Source organism: Passer montanus, unplaced genomic scaffold (genome assembly GCF_014805655.1).
Source record: "Passer montanus isolate IOZ18808 unplaced genomic scaffold, ASM1480565v1 scaffold29, whole genome shotgun sequence".
NCBI classification, from domain to species: domain Eukaryota; kingdom Metazoa; phylum Chordata; class Aves; order Passeriformes; family Passeridae; genus Passer; species Passer montanus.
The window spans coordinates 1,602,532-1,618,657 of NW_024367596.1; the positions used below are offsets into that span (position 1 = coordinate 1,602,532).

At 34.9% G+C, this 16,126-nt stretch overlaps 1 protein-coding gene across 3 annotated transcripts in view; it reads right to left on the minus strand.

Moving 5' to 3' along the window:
* IFT80 (intraflagellar transport 80) overlaps positions 1-16,126 on the minus strand; it is a 29,919-nt gene that overhangs the window by 9,559 nt on the left and 4,234 nt on the right. For all 3 annotated transcript variants that reach the window (XM_039713790.1, XM_039713792.1, XM_039713793.1), the window contains 7 exons: positions 15,606-15,716; positions 13,759-13,827; positions 10,393-10,502; positions 10,005-10,094; positions 8,057-8,194; positions 2,182-2,361; positions 651-769 (listed from right to left, as the gene is read on the minus strand). In XM_039713790.1, coding sequence (XP_039569724.1) covers positions 651-769; positions 2,182-2,361; positions 8,057-8,194; positions 10,005-10,094; positions 10,393-10,502; positions 13,759-13,827; positions 15,606-15,716 — 817 coding nt within the window. The remainder of the gene's footprint in view (positions 1-650; positions 770-2,181; positions 2,362-8,056; positions 8,195-10,004; positions 10,095-10,392; positions 10,503-13,758; positions 13,828-15,605; positions 15,717-16,126) is intronic.

Here is a 16,126-nt window from a genome sequence, read left to right on the forward strand (position 1 = left end):
GCATTACAATCACTAATTTCCACAGAGTTGGATTCAGCAAGCAAACCACACATTTTTAATCATCAAATATTAATGAAAGGGATGTTTTCCAACTTCAAACAGCACTGAGGAAGCCAAGGAACACTGATGAGCACACAATGTGATGGAGTAACACTCCTGCCTTCATTGTTTCATCCCTTCACACCAGCAGCAGCTGCCCCAGGAGTTTAAAAACTAGCAAAAATTATATTTATACGGATTGTTTTATTTCTAAAATATTTAAATATTTCTGACTCCTTTACAGTGATCTGCACTGGTGTTGACTGAGCAGATATTCCACTGCTTATTTCAATTAATTAATTCTTGTGCTTCCAGTGAAGCTTCTGCCACTTTTCCAAACAATGTGAGGAATTTGTTTTACTCATGAAAACACGTAACACTGCAGGGAAAAATTAGAAAAATTGTATTTATATGGATTATTTTATTTCTGAAATATTTTAAATATTTCTGACTCTTTTACAGTGATCTGCACTGGTGTTCACAGAGCAGATATTCCAATTAATTTAAAATAAAATTTTTAAAAATTTAAAAATACATTAATTCCTGTGCTTCCAATCAAGTTTCTGCCACTTTTCCAAACAGTGTGAGGAGGAGGAATTTGCTTTACTCACGAGAACACATAGCACTGCAGGGAAGTGGAGACCACCAGGTACCCATAGTTCAGGGAGGCTTTGATGACCCTGTCCCGGAATTCCAACAAATCCACGGCGTCGTTGATGACATTGTGCACCTGAGCACAGGGAAATGACAGGGAGTGACACAAAAGAGCTGAAATTCAAATGAACACATGAAATATTCCTGCTGAGAAATCATCTGAGGTGGAGGAGTGTTTGAACTCTGAATATTGCTTTGACTGTTTTGTTAAATTTGTTGGATATACTAAAGCAGATAAGGTATAAATATTATGATAATTAATATATATGTGTTTATTTTTAAAAGGCTTTTTTATAATGGTGTAAGGTTTAGTTAATTAAATAGATTATTTATAATTTTTTTTTTGAGTTTGGTTATATTTTTAACCAAACTCAAAAATTCCCATTTTAAGATTGTTCAGCTATTGATAATTTGAATAGTTGAAATGAACACATCAATGTTTATTTCACTGTTATTTAAATAAATTTAAATGTGTGTTATTTAAATAAACACTTCATCCAAACAATCCAGCAATCTCCAGCACTGGGATGAAGATGCTGCAGAGCTCTGGAATTTTTATGATTCCACAGCTGGAAGCACAGGAAATGCAGGAGACGGGCTGGGTGAGCAGGTTGTGGTTTTGTTATTCTGCTTAAAATTTGCTCCAGAAAATCAGAATTTGCCTCAGATTTTTCAGCTCAGAGATTTTAGGGAGCTAAAAATCCAAGGGGGGGACCTTAAACAAAAAAGTGTCCTGGTTTTTGGTGGGTTTTGGGTTTTTTTTTGAAGATGTCACCATTCTGAGGGTGGTAACTTCCTTCTGATGTTCTCCATTATGCACCAATTGCAAAACATGGACTGACCTCAATTATTCCAAGAGCCTGGAAACCATTTCCAAGGATATGTTAATTGCTATGCCCACCACAGCATCACTAATTAACTTTGCCATTGTAATACTCAGGGCAAAAAATCCATCTACAAGTTTTTTGTAGGATTTTCCTACATAATATATAGGAATAAAATCACTGTAAAAGAATGAAAGTTAAAAGTGAGTCAGGGTTAGCTACACTTCCTCACTCTTTGCATATTCAAAAAGAGAATTCAAACCCCATGGAGATCATTCCCAAGTGCATCTGGAACGAGTCAATGTCTGGGAATGAGGGGAAAAATTGGGAATTTTGAGCTGATTTGTGCTGTGTGCTCCCAGACACTGACTCACAGCATCCCACCCACGGCCCCAACCCCAAATCCAGCCCTGCTGCTGCTCCAACTCTTCCCAATTCCAAACCCAACATGCAAATGAAAAAGGGTCCCGTTAGGAATTTAGGAACTTGATGCTGAAAAGCCCCAAATGTGTAATCTGGAAAATGTGGAAGGATGGAAATCTTGATTATCCCAGAGAACAAACCTTGTGAGTCAATGTCTGGGAACACAAATGAAATCCAAAATTCCCATTCTGCATTAGAACACACTTTGTGATGGGGCTGCCCAGCTCGGAGGGGATTTTACCTTCATGGTTCTTCTCTTAATTAAGGTAATTTGGAAGTTTTGCCACTCCCAGTGCTGCTCCACCACGTGGGCAAAGATGACCTGGCCATTGGCACAGGCTCCGGCCAGCTGGGTGCCATCGATGGACCAGGAAATGGCAAAAATGCTGCCAGTGCTGGGCTTCTCCAGGGCATAGGACCACTGGAAACAAGGAAAAATCATCATTTCAGTCACTCTATACATTTAGAAATCATTTCTTGGCAGAAATACGTTTGCAGGGTTGGGATTTTTCAAGCAGCGACAACAAATGAAGTTTTTGTTGAGTTGGGATTGGGTGTTTAAGTCAGAGTCTGGAAAAAAATAAAAGGAAAAGCAGGAAGTAAAGCAGAAATTAAAAAGTCACATCAGGTATCAGTTTCCTACTCATTATTTATTCCAAGTGGGATCTCATTCATAAATCCAGGCAATCAGGACATAAAATTAAGGTGCTTAAGAAATAATTACATTTTCTCCACTTTGTTACCGTCCAAGTGAAGGATTAATTAAAAATTTCCTCCAGCAAAGACCTTAATTCTTAATTTCCTCAGCCTCAGCCATGAGACTCCTCTAAAGTTTAGATCCTTATTAATAAATTCCTGTCAAAAATTAGAATTTTCAGACCAAGACACTTCAAAATTTCCTGCATATCAGAAACACAAATCATCCTGAATCTCCAAACAGATGTTTCCATGAAAATGGATGACAAATAAGAATTAAAAAAGCTTTTTAGGGAATTTGAGGAAGATACTCAAGCAGATTTTAAAACAAGAAGCAAATCTCACTTATTTCCTCTTTATGCAATAGAATATTTTAAAGGAGTAGTAATAATGTAGGAGTATAAAGAGTAGCAATTCTGTAGAAATTGAAGAACTACCTGAATATCCAAATTTATTTGAAGTCTTAGAGAGTAAATCAAGAATAAAAATCATGTGACTGAAGTTAAATGGAAACATTGGGTTGACTTTTGGGTACATGAAATTATCCCAAAAGGGGCACAGCTGGAAGAAAATCTATCTGATGCCTCCAACACATTTCATATTCTGATTTCTCTGTCAGGGCATAAAACCCTAAAAATTAAATCCTTCATATAAAGCCTTCATATGATTTAGGTGGACAGAAATCCTAAAAATCAGTGTCTTTGTAGGATTTAGGCAGACAGAAATCCTAAAAATCCAAGTCCTTGATTTAGGTGGAAGAAAATCCCCAAAATCCAAGTCTTTGTATGGTTTAGGTGGAAGGAAATCCCAAAAAATCCAGTAAAATAAAGGTGTTGGACTCAAAAGGTTCAGTGGGAAGGGAATTCCATGGGGTGAAATCCAACCCCAATGGTGCTCCTGCTTTGGGAATTCCGGGTGGAATTAAAGCTCTTTTTTCCACACCAGGGGGACTAAAAGGTGATGCTGGCACTGCCTGAATTTCCATTTTCAAGCCTTGGTTTTAAGGCTTCACCTGCCCCATCATCCCCTGTCTGTGCGAGCTGCACTTGGGAAGGAAATTCCCACTTTGGAATTCCAAGGAAGGAAATTCCCATTTTTGAGTTCCAAAGAAGGAAATTCCAATTTTTAGATTCCAGGGAATGAAATTCCCATTTTTGTGTTCCAAGGAAAGAAATTCCCATTTTGGAATTCCAAGGAGGGCAACTTCAATTTTTGAATTCCAAGGACGGAAATTCCCATTTTTGGAAGGAAATCCCCATTTTTGAATTCCAAGGACAGAAATTCCCATTTTCGAATTCCAAAGAAGATCCGGTGCCCGGCCAGGCTGAGCCCCAGCCCCCCCATTAACGAACCCCAGTAATTAAAGGCTGAGCTCCATGCAGATGAGTTCCCAGCTGGGATCTGCCTGGGATCCCTGTCAGGAGCTGTTCCAGGCTGAGCCCTGGCTCCTCCCAGCCAGACCGAGGTCGCTCCCAGGATCCAGGATCCACCAGGAGAACCAAAGGCCACAAACCAGAATTCAAAACCACTTGAAGGAGCTCCAGGAATGTTTTTTTGGAGCTCCTTTTCCATGGAAAGCAGAGGCACTGCAGCTCTGATGGGATCCATTCCCAAAACTCCTTTTTTTAATAATTTTTTCTTCTTCAGGCCATTGAAAATCATTCAAATATTTCCAGATCATAGGCTACATTTTTCAAAAATCCCAGGAAAAGCCATTTCCAAGCTTTATTTTCCAGCTGCTTTGAAGGCTCTGTGATCACTCCAGTGATTCATGCTCCCTGCAGATGGCTGGGGCATTTATCATGGCCATAAAATCTTATCAGAAAAATCATTTTAGCTCTTCATTTTTAAATAGAAACAATTTAAGAACTGGAAGAGTTGCTGTGGAATTCCTACATAAGACAGATTTTTATTTCTAATTTAGGAAAGGTCTGACTGTGACTCCAGGAATTAATACTGGTCCAACATTAATTCAATATTTTGGGTTCTGCTTTTCTTGTGCAATAATTTTTCACTGAATTCTCTCAAGAACAAACCCAGGAGTTCTAAAAGTTTTGTTTTATTAAATAAATCCATAAAAGCAGCAACCTGTGCTTCCCTTTTGTGATTACACAATGCAGTAAAAGTTTGCAGGATGTTTTTCTCTATTTTCCAAAGATATCAGGCAATATTCCATATTTTTAACCGAATTTCTAGCAAAATTTGATAGAATAGAAAAATATAAGAGGAGCAAACTGTCAGTGCAGTAAAATGACCAAAATTCCCTCTGTAATACAAGAAAAGTTTGAAGAATGTACAAAATAATTAGAAATGTATGAATTAATATAAATAATTACTTTTATTAGATAGAATTTTCTCAGCAGAATGTTGAAGGCAGGAGTAAAGCAAAGGGCAGGGAAATATCAATTTATAGATAAACACCACCAGAAGGTAAATGTTCAACAAGAAGAGCACCAACAATTTGGAAAAGAAACAAAAACATTAAATTAAACTGATCAATCCCATTCAGGGTAAGTCATTAAGAGAAGATGCAGAAATATATTCAAATATAAATTGGATGCCCCTATTTACTAACTGAAATTATTAATTTGACCAGTGTTTCATTTTTACTATTTTTTATCACTGATCCCTCTACACTCCCAAGTCTCTGGGAGCACAACTTGCCTGTAGGACAGCTGCAATAATTTATTTTATATATAAATACATCATTTCTTTTCATGAATTTTAATCTAAGAAATACAATTTAAAACGTTAATATTAAATTTGTAAGTTTGGTCTTTACCATGAAGCTGCTTGAACATCCCAGGGAGGTGGGAAAAAAGAGAAAAAAGAGCACTGAGTGCAAGAATTTAATTGAATGATGCCCCAAAGTGAAGACACATGCTGGAGAGGAGTTAATGATAAATATTGCTTGTCCTGATGGCGCCCTGGGGAGCGATCTGCCAGGGCAGCTCCGTCCCAGCAGCCACAATAAATGTCTGTGCTGAGCAGGGCAAGGCAGCTCTGCCTCTCCTCGGGCTCGGGGGTCCCTCCCTGATCTCCCCCCAGCCCAGCCCCTTCTGCAGGCAATATTTCCTGAATTATTTACATCCAAAACCTGAACTGAAAGAGAATAAACCTGCTCAACACACAGAGCAGCTACTGCTTGTTTGTGCTTGAGAGGTGAGTAATGAACTCTAAATAAATAATAAACTCGGGTATAAAGAAACCCCAAAAACAACTCTTAATAAGCTCAGGTAAAAGAATCTTAATTTTCTACAAGGAATAAACCTGTCTGCATTAACATTCCCAATGAGCTGTTCAGTATTAAAGGATTAAAACATTGTTTTTTAGCTTGCAGGACTCTGAGCCAGACTTAACAGTAAATTAAATTACAGAGCTGAAGATATCAAAATATATCATTTTTAAATCAGCAAATTGACACTCTGCAAAAGAAAACTGCATCTGAGTACCTTTCCTTCTAGGTAATTCTAATTAAATTTTACTTACAAATTTGTAATTAAATTCTATTTATACAGTCAGTGAAAATCAGTGAAATCAGAATCATTACAGAAGGTGAAACAGGAAAAAGTCAGATTTTATCCTTATGCCCTTTTCAAATAATCTTTAATTTTAACCTTATACCCTTTATAACCTTATTACAACCTTACAACCAATTATTATAACCTTATACCTTTAACCTTATACCTTTTCTCAAATAATCTTTAAAGGTTCTTCTTCATGAAATTAAAATATTTGAAACACACACTGCAAATTCCTGGTGAGGTGAACCACAATTGACTGAACACACCCAAAACACCACAGCAATTTTTTTCACAAAAAGAGCAATAAACACAACAAGAAACCAGGACAATAAAAGTCTCAAATAATCAAAGTTTGCTGCAAAAAATCTGAGGAAAAATGTGCAGAATCAGAGGAAAGCCCCAGAGACAATGAGGCCAATCTGTGCTCCCAATGAAGGGGGGTGAAGCTGAATTAAATTGATTTTAATTTGAGACAAAGCTGCAAAAAACTCTATAAAAATAATGATTAGGAGTAAACCTTCAAAGGAAAAAAAAAATAAAATATAATATAATATAATATAATATAATATAATATAATATAATATATAATAGTAAATGGTTCTTCCACTTCCTTTTCTATCAGGTTATTGTTACACACTCCTTTTTATGGTTAAAATAGCAATTTATTATTAGTTCTGATCACAAGAGATGCTTGTGACATCCGTGGTTTTCAGGTAAAGAATTTTATGTCCCAAAAGGCAAAATATTATTAAAAATAAAATATTCTGGTCAGCAAAAGGTGCTGCAACCACAAGCAGTTTTTGCTAATAAAACACTCACCTGCACACTGATATCCTGAGAAATATTTGCTGTATTATCAATAAATTTGGACAATTTCCAGAGTTTTACTCTGGAATTTTCAATTTTTATTACATTTAATATTTTTTTCATATATAGAAAATAAATTTGCAGAGTTTTACACTGGAAAATATTTTAAAATAATTTAAAATAAAACATTTTAAAAAATTAAAAATTAAAATATTTTTATTGTATTTCATATATTTTTTCACCTATATGAAATAAATTTGCAGAGTTTTACAACGGAAAATATTTTAAAATAATTCAAAATAAAATATTTTTTAAAAATTTAAAAATTAAAATTACCTTTTCTCAAATAATCTTTAAAGGTTCTTCTTCATGAAATTAAAATATTTGAAACACACACTGCAAATTCCTGGTGAGGTGAACCACAATTGACTGAACACACCCAAAACACCACAGCAATTTTTTTCACAAAAAGAGCAATAAACACAACAAGAAACCAGGACAATAAAAGTCTCAAATAATCAAAGTTTGCTGCAAAAAATCTGAGGAAAAATGTGCAGAATCAGAGGAAAGCCCCAGAGACAATGAGGCCAATCTGTGCTCCCAATGAAGGGGGGTGAAGCTGAATTAAATTGATTTTAATTTGAGACAAAGCTGCAAAAAACTCTATAAAAATAATGATTAGGAGTAAACCTTCAAAGGAAAAAAAAAATAAAAGTGAATATAATATAATATAATATAAATAATTTAAAATAAAATATTTTAAAAAATTAAAAATTAAAATATTTTTATTGTATTTCATATATTTTTTTCACCTATATGAAATAAATTTGCAGAGTTTTACAACGGAAAATATTTTAAAATAATTCAAAATAAAATATTTTTTAAAAATTTAAAAATTAAAATATTTTTATTATATTTCATATATTTTTTTCACCTATATGAAATAAATTTGCAGAGTTTTACAACGGAAAATATTTTAAAATAATTCAAAATAAAATATTTTTTAAAAATTTAAAAATTAAAATATTTTTATTATATTTCATATATTTTTTTCACCTATATGAAATAAATGTGCAGAGTTTTACTCACCCCAGTTTTATCACAGAGCCGTAAAGTGTTGAAAGACCCCACAGCAAACAATTCTCCATCCAGAGCCCAGGCAATGGCAGTGATGGGACACTCGTGGGGCTGGGAATTGTACAGGGCACGGCCAAAGCTGTCCCACACCTGCAGAAAATTCACATTTCACATTTCCAGCCATGGCACCACGCTTTGGGTGCACTTGGATTATTGCAGGAAAATAATTTCCCCTCATGTTTTAGTGCAATTTGAAAAATCACTATATTACAGTTCAGTTTTGGTTCATATAGATGTATATATTGTATTTTTGTTACTGCAGAAGTCCAATTTCCCCTCATGTTTTAGTGCAATTTGAAAAATCACTATATTACAGTTCAGTATGGTTCATATATATATATATACATATATATTCTGTATTTTTGTTACTGCAGAAGTCCAATTTCCCCTCATGTTTTAGTGCAATTTGAAAAATCACTATATTACAGTTCAGTATGGTTCATATATATATATATACATATATATTCTGTATTTTTGTTACTGCAGAAGTCCAATTTCCCCTCATGTTTTCAGGGTAACTTGAAAAATCACCTGTATTTTATATATATATAAATATATAGGTATTTAATATGTCTTGCTTTTGTTTCATATAGATTTTTTTTTTGTTACTCCACAAATGTAATTTCCCCTCATGTTTCCAGTGTAAATTAAAAAATCACCTGTAATATATATACAAATAATGATATATATTAATATATATAATATATATATTAATATATATCTCACTTTTGTCTTATCTATATATTTCATATTTTTACTATTCCAGAAGTGGAATTTTCCCTCATGTTTTCAGTGCAATTTGAAAAATCACTTGTATTACAGCTCACTTTTGCTATATATATATATATTTTGTATTTTTATCATTTCAGAACTATCATTTTCCCTCATGATGAAGTGTAACTGGAAAAATCAGCTATATAATTTATATTTTATAAATACACTTGTTATACTTTCATTATTATTATTCCAGAAGTATAATTTTCCCTCATGACATAGAAATTGTAGAAATAATTGCCCAAGTTAACTAAGTGTAACTATATATATAAATATAAATAAATATAGATATGTAAATATATATACACACATATACATGTATATATATATACACATATATATATATACACACACACACAGGTATATATAATTTTTTAATTAGTATTGGTTTATTTAATGCAACACACTTTCTTTTTGCCATGGCAAATATCACACAATTCTAGATAAAATATTCTGTATAAAATATTTTGCACCCCTGAGTTTTATTTATTGTAAATTGCCCCAAATCTATAAAAGAACCTGCAAAAAAAAATTAAAATGGAAATCAATCCACAAAACAATTTAATAATTTATTGGATTTTTAAAATTTCTTAATTGCATATTTTCAATCACAGCCATTACACAATTAAATGACAGAACCAACATATGATCCATCTAAAAATCAGTTTTTAGTTAAGGGAACATACTCAAAAGGTGCTTTTTATTTTGGATGCAGATTATATGAATGTATTTCCTGCACCCAAACAGATATTAATATATTTCAAAAATTTACTGAGGGATTCACTAATGTCCCTGTAGTAGAAAACAGCAGTTTTATCTCCTCTAATTTGATATATCAGCTGAAATTACTGAGTGTAATTAAAGTGTTCAAATAAACACTTCTATATTTGTACATATTTTTCTTTTTGTTTCTCTCCCATTTTGACAATTTTTATCCTGCTGTATTTAAAAAGATTTGTAATTTTATCATACTACACAGAGCGAGGTGTATTTATAAATAATCTAAGATTTTCTTGAAAAGTGCAAGATTTCTCATTTCACTTTGCGCTTCCAGGGTAAAATTCCAGCATTTCAGGATATGTAATCCATTTTTGGATCGGGTAGTTAAAATGGAACCAGAAGTCACCTTGTATCTGCAATCTTCCCCTGCAGAGAGGATCAGCTCATTCACTGAGTTCCAGTCAGTTTTCAGAATCAGGCCATCGTGGGCCTTCCACTGAAAGGGAAAAAATCAGTTCAACACTTGTGACAACTCCTGTTTTTAATATTCATCACTCACTGGACTGGAGGTTTGTTCCAGCCTTAATAATTTTCTGATTTAGCAGAAAAATAAATTAAATAAAGCCTGAATGAGGCAGAATCAAAGCACAAAAATGGGCATTAAAATCCTTTAAAATTTTTAATTAAAAAAATTAAAATTCAACAACTGCTTCTTAACAAAGGAAAAGGCTTCTGTATCTTTATTTCTGTAAATAAATCTTATTAATGATAAGATTTCAGATAATTAATGGTACCTGCAGAACTTTAGCATTTGGCTGGAGGGGTTTAATGATCAGCTGCTGCCCTGAGGTGTAGAGGACTTTGTCAGAGTCAGGGGCCCAGGACACTGAGTACACTGGAGTTCCTGTGGCATGGAAAAAATACCCCATTTTTAATAGATATAATAAAAATAATATTGATGGTAAGATACAATAGTGCATAAGAAATAACATACATAATGATATGGAATATATATAAATATATTACAGATTTAAGTACATAAAATACATCACTATTGCATAAAATAGATTAAATTTCTATTACATAAACAGTTATGTAGATAACACTGTATTATATCAATGTGCATTACACATTTCTCAAGCCTCTTTATCTATTGCCATTTACCACATTAACAATTCCTAAAACTTTTACAAATGAAAGGTTTTAAGTCCAGAACACCAACAGGAAATAACTGCATTTTGTATTTATATTCAGATAAATACAGATTTTATTCACTGATACATTCAGATTTTATCCACTGATACAATTTAGTCCCAACTGTCACTCCAGAAACACAGAAAATCAAAAGAATACTCACCAAGAGACTTCAGAAAATAAACCTTTTCAGCCCAAATGATGAGGCTGAAGACAAAAATGGGTGGAAAAAGTTTTGTGTTGCACCTAAATTATTCTTTTGTAGATTTTTGGGTACTATAATTAAGACAGATTTTTGTTTTGCTGCACAAACATCCCATTCACAAGTAACTTCCAAAATAAATGACAATAAATCCAACTGGCCACAGGCTGGACAGATTTTTCCCAATTAACTGAAACTTTCTTAGACTGAAACTCTCAGAATTTTGTATCTGGAATAAAGCTGACTGTTCCATTTTAAAATCATGTTCCAGTTTTCAAATGAGATTTTTTGAAAACAGAATAAAGCAAAAATTACATGGAAAAACATCCAAGGGGAAAAAAAAAGAATTTAAAAAAGTCAGACTTGCCAACCATGCAAATATTTTCCATATTATTTGACAAGATTTGTCTCCTCTGAAGAAAAATCAAAGGATTTTGCTACTTGATTCCTTGAAATAAAAATAAGAAAGTTAAGTAAGAAGCTTCTCCAAGTATTAAACTCAGCAACTGATTTAAAACTGTTCAAATAAACAATTTTTAATGTAACTTTATGGCAATAAAAAACCCCAAAAGGCTTAAAAATGCCCTTACAGGGTAAAATTCACAGTGACAATTTTGGCACATTAAATTCTATTTCCCAATAAGACTCAGGAATATTTTTGTATAGGAATATTAGATAATTAAGTGACTGAGCTGCCCTAAAATCAACCAATATTTTCCCATTTCTCCCTGTGCAAAAAGCTGATTTTATTGTGGGTAAACTCCATTTGAGCTCCCAAATATTCACCCTCAAAATCCAGACCTGGTGTCGTTGCTCCTGAAGATTTCTGTATTTCACAGATTTTCTTTCAGGGAATTTTGTTCCTTAAAAATCCAGAATTATGGCAGATTTTTTAAACTTGTCAAGCATCAGAGCAGACAAGTCCCAGAGACACAACATATATTAAATAAATGTGGCTCTGGCTGTTTTCCTCCTGGCAATTCCTGGTGAAAATGCCATAAATTCTGTCCCCAGCTGGAGCAGAAATTCTAAATAAACTCCTTTTTTTTTGTCCTTTCCTAATGCTGATCTAACAATCAGAGGAGTTTTCTATTTAAACCAAATGTTTGCCTTTTTTATGATGGCTGAGGACTTAACCACAATTTCCAGGGCTTAACAGCAGGAGCTGAGTTAACTCATTTCCTCCTGCACTTAACAAGGGCTGCCTGGGGAAAACGCTGCCAACACCCTGGAGAACCCAGAGCAACAGCCCAATGCAGGGAGAAACTGCAACATTCTGGGGAAAAAGAGGCAAAAAGGCAGAAAATTGGCATTTGAGGAAGGAAGGTCTGGCTTATCCCACAGCACACTTGGTAATTGTAAGAGTTTTCTGGGATTTTGGATTGTCACAGGAGGAGAAACTTCAATTTAAATCATTTTTTTAGATCTTGGGAGGGTGTTTCCAAACGAATATAGGTATCAGGAATGAATTCCTCCCTGGGGAGGGCTGGGATGGAATTCCAGGATCTCTGGAAGTGTCCAAGGCAGGTCTGGGATAGAGGGAGGTGTCCCTGCCATGCAGGGGATGGGCTTCAAGGTCCTTCCAACCCAAAGCATTCCAGGATTCCACGCTAATCCTGTGGGTTCTCAACACATCATCTCAGAAATCCATGGAAAACAGGTTTCCTCATCAAAATGGATCAGTGGAAGCCCAAATCCAACATTTCAGTGTAAGGAGAAGGAGGAACAAAAGGAAGAATTTTAAGGGGATCTAAGGAGGAAAAAAGGCCAAAGACAGAACAGGCACCTGGATCATCACCCCAAAATACCAGTCTGAAAATTTATTTCTAACACAAGGAGTGGAATGAGGCAAAGGAATGTTGGCAGTGGGAATTTTTTCAGTTCTTGTCATAATAAAGGAAGGAAAATTGGTTGAACAGTCCTGTCCTGATCCCAGGTGTGGCCATGCTTAGCACAGGGACTGTGGGGTTCTGCCTCTGACTTTAAAGGATTTCAGGGCCTCACAAGATTTTAAGTTGAAAACACAAACACAGGGTGACAGTTACTCCATGGGGACTCAACTGTGCTTTTGTACTGCACCAGAAACTTGCAGAAACCAATGAAAATTCATATTTCAAAGGACAGCATGGAATTTACTTGATATGCTTTTTCAAACCTCAAATAAGCAAAATAATGCATAAGAAACCTGACAACATGAACTGAGAAATGTCAAAGAATATGTGCTTCAGTTTGAATATATATTTTTTTAAATTCTAGTTCAGTTGGTTTATCTTTTTACCTGACAAACATTGCACGAGCACGTGAGCTTCCTTAAAAGAACTGAAATGCATTTTAGACTCAGTGCTGTGGTTAAAATGCCTTCCCCAGGTTGAAAGCATTCAGATCATTTGTTTCAGACAGAGATAAGGGCCTGACATTTAACCCAAGCCCAGGTGCATGTGGTTTCTTCAAAAATGTCACAAGGTCACACGGGCTCCATCTATGAAGTCTGAAAAACAAACTTTAGCTGAGGATCTTCACTGAAATGGCACCAAATCCTCAGCGTGGGATGAGACTGCTGCCTAAAAATATTGCAACACTTTGAATCTGAAAAACGAAATACTGTTTAAAAATCTTACTAAAATGCAACTCTGATTTATATTTAATTAGGGCTTTAACACCCTTGAACAAACCACCACTGCCATATTTAGGGGCTGTTATTGAAATATATTTCAGACTAACCCAAATGAACAAGTTGTGATGGAGCTTTGAGCAAAGAACTCACCTTGCTGAGCCAAGGTGGATCTCAGCATTCCACTTTTAGACCAGATTTTCACTTGGCCATCTTCCCCAGCTGCAAATGAGCACAGAAATCAGCAAACGCCATGCAGTGTTCAGTCTAACAAATGTACTTGTATTTGCTCAGGAAACACTGGAGTTAAAATAAACCCAGCTTTTCTTACAGGTGAATTCCTTTTGTTCAGTCTTCCAAACATGCAATAGGGAGTACAGGAAGGAAAAATATTTAAGACGGTTCTTTTGTTATTATCAAGAAATCCTCCTTCCCTGAAAACCCCTGAACTCTTCCCTGAAGCTGGTCCTAGGAAGGGAAAATCCATCATTATTTAAGCATCCCAAATTCTGTATTTTTGATTCCTTCAATGGCCCAGAAGCTGCCTGGAGGAGTCTGAGAAGGCCCAAGGGAGCAGGGGCAGATTTGAAGCATTCAGCTGGAGATTTCACAGCTGATAAATGGGGGAAATGAAGATAACTGTTTGGATGGCTTCAATTTTCTACCATAACTGTGTGTCACCAAATAACTCAGTTTATTTACTGAAGAATTCATTGCTAAACTACACAGCACAGCTAGGGAATTGTACACCACAATTCCTGGTGTGGTGTCTCATTTTTAAAATGCTCTGGTCCTTCAGTTTAGGCCTCCCAGATGCAATTAATGAGAAAACGAAATTAATGGATTCTTCCATTCAAATATATTTATTTACCACATTTCAGGTTTTTATATCTGGCCAATGTTGTTTTAAACGTTTTAAAAATGTTAAACAAACCCACTCAAAATAAAAAATCTTATTTGTGCACATTTGATGCTGTTGAAATATAACCATAAAAATATTTGAAGTGGTGCAGTAGCAATGATTTATTTCCCCTTCCTCCAAGTACAGCTGTGGCAGAAGAGGAGCTGATCTCCTCAGAATAAACTGGAAGTGGTGATGAATTCCCACACTCCCCAAAAAGTGTCAGTGTCATGCAGTCTCATAAAAAAAAAAAAGGGATTCAAAAGACAATTTTGACTTTGTCTTTGGAGAAGTTCCTGAGGCAAAGCTGTCTTTAAAAAGAACAATATTTCCATCCCTCTGGGATTTCAGAGGAACAGGCCAGACAGAGTTCCTTGAAGCAGCATTTCAGAGTCTGGAAATGAGCAGATCCAAAATTATCTTCAGTTCTTGTGGCCTGAGCTGGAAGGTGTCCAGAGGAATCAGCTGTGCTCCATCAGCAGGAGGCTGACACCACCAGAAACCCCAGCAAGGAGCAATTTCAGCAGTTCCTCTGAAACCCAGATAGAATTTGGGACAAAAACTGCCAAAAGCAACTCATTTACAAAAGATTTGGGACAAAAAATGGTGTAGGAATGAAGAAATTCTGGGCTCGCTCCCCTAGCATTAATATAATCAGGCTGTAGGTGATAATTACTGATAATTAAGGAATAAAGCACAGGAATATTCAAGATCCATGAGCCTTTTTGGCTAAAAACCCCCCAAATGTGCAGGGATATAAATGTACCAACTTAGCAACTTTTTCTTTTAACAGATAGAAAAGAAAGAAATCAAATATTCTCCTTTCTGAAGTTCAGAACAGCCACAAAACCATCTAAGCTCTCTGATATTAAAACACTTACTTTCAATTGGATTGGATGACTTACATGAAAAAGAGAAATATTTTTACTAGCTCTGTTAATTAAAATGGACAACACTAAGCTAAAATAGCATTAATTAAATAGTGCAAAATGAACTCCTAGTAAACAGGGTGATAACAACCTCTGTGATAAATAAGACCAAAAAAAGCAGATTATTATTTTAAGTTTTGAAAGCACTTTATTAATTTAGGAACGCTCACCTGTAACCAGGGCTGTTCCCTCATAATTCCACCTTCCTGCAAGGACAGCTCCACAATGTGCTTCTACACTTTTCTCCACTCTTCCTAGCTTGGAAATCAAGTGGAATTTCCCTTTAAAAAAAAAGATACAGTGTATATAATTGACATAATTATAGACAATTAACTATATAATAAATTATTATTATATTATTAATTGCATTATCTATTATTACAGCAATGCTGGTACTTTCTGTGGAAAACAGACAAACCAAGAAAGCAACAATCCAAAGAGAAGATCCAGTTGTTTTTCACAGCTCAGATCAGAACTATTCCTGCTCCCATGCTGGAGCTGGGATGGAATCCCACAGCAGCCAACCCCAAAGCTTGTAATGACTTCAACAGAAGGATCAGGAAGTTTTTCTTCCCAAATAAGGGATGCTGCTGAAATCCAGGAAGATCAAATTTAAACTGGAGCAAAGAGCAGACAATGGAGAGCTTGGAAAAATGAGCAGTCCAGTAACTGAAATGAACTACTTTAAAAT